General features: G+C 30.8%; 1 protein-coding gene across 1 annotated transcript in view; it reads left to right on the plus strand.

The window, feature by feature from the left end:
• The window catches only part of LOC101493181 (U-box domain-containing protein 9-like), a 2717-nt gene extending 1616 nt beyond the window's left edge, over positions 1 to 1101 (plus strand). The window contains exon 3 of the mRNA XM_073366631.1: positions 1 to 1101. This exon is cut by the window's left edge and continues 32 nt beyond it. Coding sequence (XP_073222732.1) covers positions 1 to 910 — 910 coding nt within the window. The 3' untranslated portion in view covers positions 911 to 1101.
• Positions 1102 to 4512: the final 3411 nt, after the last annotated feature.

Raw genomic sequence — 4512 nt, forward strand, 5'->3', positions numbered from 1 at the left:
GGATACGGACGAAGTAGTGACTGATGCAGACAGAGACCGTTTAAATGCATTGCTTCATAAGTTGTCATTGTCTGTTTCTGATCAGAAAGCAGCTGCGAAAGAACTTCGTCTGTTAACGAAGCGAACACCTTCATTTCGAACCCTTTTTCGGGAGTCCGGTGATGTGATTACACAGTTGCTAAGTCCTTTGTCACCGGACACCGGTTGTACTCACCCTGATCTGCAAGAGGATTTGATCACGACTGTTTTGAATCTCTCAATTCACGACGATAATAAGAAAGTGTTTGCAGAGGATCCGGCCCTCATTTCCCTTCTCATTGATGCCTTGAAATGTGGAACCATCCAAACAAGAAGCAATGCTGCAGCAGCTATTTTCACACTATCAGCTCTTGATTCCAATAAGCTCATCATTGGAAAATCAGGAGCTATCAAACATTTGCTTGGCCTATTAGATGAGGGACATCCATTTGCCATGAAAGATGCTGCATCGGCTATATTTAACTTATGTCTTGTCCACGAGAATAAAGGGAGGACCGTGCGAGAAGGGGCGGTTAAGGTCATTTTGAACAAGATAATGGATCACATTCTAGTCGATGAGCTGTTGGCTATACTGGCACTCCTCTCCAGTCATCCCAAGGCTGTTGAAGAAATGGGCGATCGTGGCGCTGTTCCTTTCTTACTGAGTATTATAAGGGAGAGCACATCAGAAAGAAGCAAGGAAAATTGTGTAGCAATCCTATATACAATCTGTTATAGTGATAGAACAACGTGGAAGGAAATCAAAGAAGAAGAAAAGGCCAATGGTACACTATCCAAGCTCGCGCAATGCGGAACTTCAAGGGCGAAAAGGAAGGCTACCAGTATTCTTGAAAGGGTTAACAGATCTCCATCCTTAACTCACACTGCTTAGTGGAGTTTTACACTTCCAAAATCAAAAAAGTCACCACTGTAAATGGGTTTCTTGCTTTCTTCTGTACAAATGGAAAGAAAAAGTCCACATATTTTATGTACATTAACTGCATACAGTTCCTTCTTCACATGCAATCAGGCATATAAAAGAATATGAGATGCTAAAGCAAAGTGTTTCTACTTTTAACTTTATTTTTGTTTCTACACTTTTCTTTATTCCTTTTGAAAAAGCTCTAGTTTTTACTAAGAGTTGCACCGGAGGTACTATTTTTCTTTATTTGTCATTTCCCTTACTACTCGTGATTGATGTTTATGACACCTAAATTTGTAACTATTCATAGTTTCTCTGTCTTCTAGCAAACCAATTTCAAGTGGTGACAAATTGTGTGTTTGTATTTTGTTAATGGCTTTATATATTGCATGTGGCATTTGTTGTTGGTAAATCAGTATCATAAAACAGATAAGGGATACCTAATAATAGTGTGAGTCTGGGAGTTGAGTAGTGTAGGGTCTCCCTTTGTTTTCTTTCCCAGCCAAACCCAACCCTTAAGAGTGTCGGCACCTTATTTATTCTTCCTTTTTACTCAATTTTCACTCTAAATTGTTAAGCACGAATATAGTCGACATTATTCGATTTCGACCATCAATTTGAGATTTGCCGATTCACATTAAATCTTTAATAAATTATTATTCAACTTTAGGATTGTAAGAATTATTATAATATTATTAGTTGTAACAATATTGGCATACTCTCTTAGCAACTCTCAACGAAAGCATAATTGTTTGTTTTATTTTATTAATTTAATTTTTTTTATAATTTATAAATTCACCAACAAGATAGAATGTCCAGAGTTGTTAAGTCATACATAAGAATATCGCAGTTAATTTTTTTTATAATTTATAAATTCACCAACAAGATAGAATGTTCAGAGTTGCTAAGTCATACATAAGAATATCAGAATCATAATACTAATATGCTGACTGAGTTTTATGCCATGATGTGTTCAATTGCATGCAGAGCAGAGATGGTTGCAGTGGATTGGTTTGGTCATATATGGATGAAGAAAGTGATTGAAAGTGAGAGAGAGAGAAAGAAAAAAAATACAGGTTGAGTACTTGGATGATATCATAACTTATAGGGTTCGTTGTACCAAGGGCTATACTTTTGTTCGTTATTAGTCACAACAATGAATAATGATTAAATTAAATAAAATACAGCTTTGCCATCAATTATAGTCACTTTTTATAATAGATTTGTTGCAAAAGGTTGGTGAATGGAATGGTGGGCTCATTCAGTCATATAGGTCAAGAGCAATTTTCATACTGTGGTCACAAAATCAAATGGATAATATTTAACCACACACAATGATACACTTCTTTAAATAATAATAAAAAGTAAAATTAATTTTTTATTATTATTTTAAAAAAAATCTAATGGCTGGTTTTTACTATTTATACTTTTTTAGTTTAGGCGTACGATGAATATGGACTAAAACTAAGTGTAGTGAATTTGAAAAATGTTTCTTGCACACTACTCTTTCTCTCAAATATATATGACCAAATTAAAAGTACGCGTATAGAAGTTTTGATGGAATACTAGTAGTAGTTGTAATTAAGATTGTCATTATGTAAATTTTGTGAAATTACGTATGTTGATAGTAAAGTTGAAAAACAAATCAAGTGTATAGATATGGGGAATTTTGAACGTCGTTTTCATGTGCACTAAATAAACGCAAACCACTTGTCCCAAAAAGTCATTATTTCAAGTTATGTATGTTAGTGTCCAAATCATTCACGGGCTCCACACCGCTCGTTTCAAAGTAAAACTATGTGCACCATTATTGTTGGCTAAGGCATTAAATTGCTATTTCAATGGTTGAAGATTGAAACTCATTTGAAGAATCTTAGTAATCGAATTCTCTATCACTTTGTGGCTACAGTTTAGGATATCATCATGTCATGCTCCCGGACAACGAAAGAGGCCAAAGGATACACTATTTGTCGTTCTCAATTCAAATTCATTTGTACCTTTGAGTTCTACACAATCAATTAGAAAAATATTTGGCAGACATTCAAACACCTATGTGATATTATGAGAGATAAATAAATAGAGATATTGATGAGATAAATGTGATATGTTGGTAATCTGATAGGGAAATAGAGATACTAATTAAACGAAGACTTAAATGGATGTATGAAAATTAAAGTGTTTAAATATAAGAGTTGAAAAAAGTATGTATGGAATTAAACTAATCATGAAATATTTTAAAATAATTTTTTAGGATGGACTTTCTCGTCGTGTAAATATATTTTGTTTTACCGTAATAAAATTTAATTTTGACTAAATGTGTGTTTAGTATCAAAGTGAATATGTTAATATCACATTAAATTAATGTGATTTTGCTAAAGGTATAATTTGTAACTTTTGTAAATTACAGTGTGATTCGATATGCTTCTGAAAATTTTACCGTTATACTAAACATAATCTAAATTAATTTTATAAAATTGAATTTGATTAAAAGTAAAATGAACAAAATGATTTATGTTTAAATATATTTAAAAAAAATATATAATTTTTATCGATTGATGGTTGAATTTGAATTGTTTATGTGTGAATGTTCAGATAAATCTTTAGCTTTTAGGTTGAATTAATTTTGGGGCAATAATTAATTTTATGGTGAGAACTCAAACATAATGAGTTAATGGTCAAATCACATTCAACTAACTCAAAAGTAATTCTAGGATTTTCAAACGTGAATCAAAACATATGTTAAACAAAACATTGTTTAATAAATATATATAAAAAAAATCTCAGGATATTTCTAAAACATAGGACTAACATGTACTAAATTATTCTTATTAAAATATGAGTAACTTGATTTGTTTGTCTTTTAATATTTGAAGATTTCTTTCAACAATAATATCCTTCTTAAGAAAATAAAATTCATAATATTCTATTTTGAAAAGGAAAAATATTTTTTATTTTAGATCTTTACTAGGTCACATAATACATGTGAAGCAGACAAAATTAATAGTTGTTGCACCATCAAGATGCAACTTCTACATATATTTTTTATTTTATTTTTTTATGTTAAATAATTAAAAAACAAAATTTAATAAATAAATATTGATTGTTATTTAATAACAATATAAAATCAATTAAAAAAAATCAAACAATCATAAAAATCAAGTAGTTCTTCAAATAAAGTTTTTCATAAAATTCAATTAAGGTTTGGAAGTAACCAAAAAATATATATGAAAGCAAAACAATATCTAATATATGTTGTCGAATTTTGTTCTATTATTGTAACTGCTACACACAGTTTGATGCAGTAAACGGTTAGAATAGTTGCTTTGATTTTTGAAATTTAACGGTCCAAATTACACATAATTTTTCATAACTAATTAATCTCGACTATCGATTTATCGAATGCCAAAATGTATTAATGTGAGACGCAGATTGCATGTAATCCAGTCCCACAGTTATGATGAAACCATTAATATAAAGTAACTATCCCATTGAAAAAAAAAGTGAGTGTCTAGTTACAGTTATAGTAACATTTTATTCCCTACTTATTTTCTTAGTCCCTTTTGTTGGTTTGG

Source organism: Cicer arietinum, chromosome 3 (genome assembly GCF_000331145.2).
Source record: "Cicer arietinum cultivar CDC Frontier isolate Library 1 chromosome 3, Cicar.CDCFrontier_v2.0, whole genome shotgun sequence".
NCBI classification, from domain to species: domain Eukaryota; kingdom Viridiplantae; phylum Streptophyta; class Magnoliopsida; order Fabales; family Fabaceae; genus Cicer; species Cicer arietinum.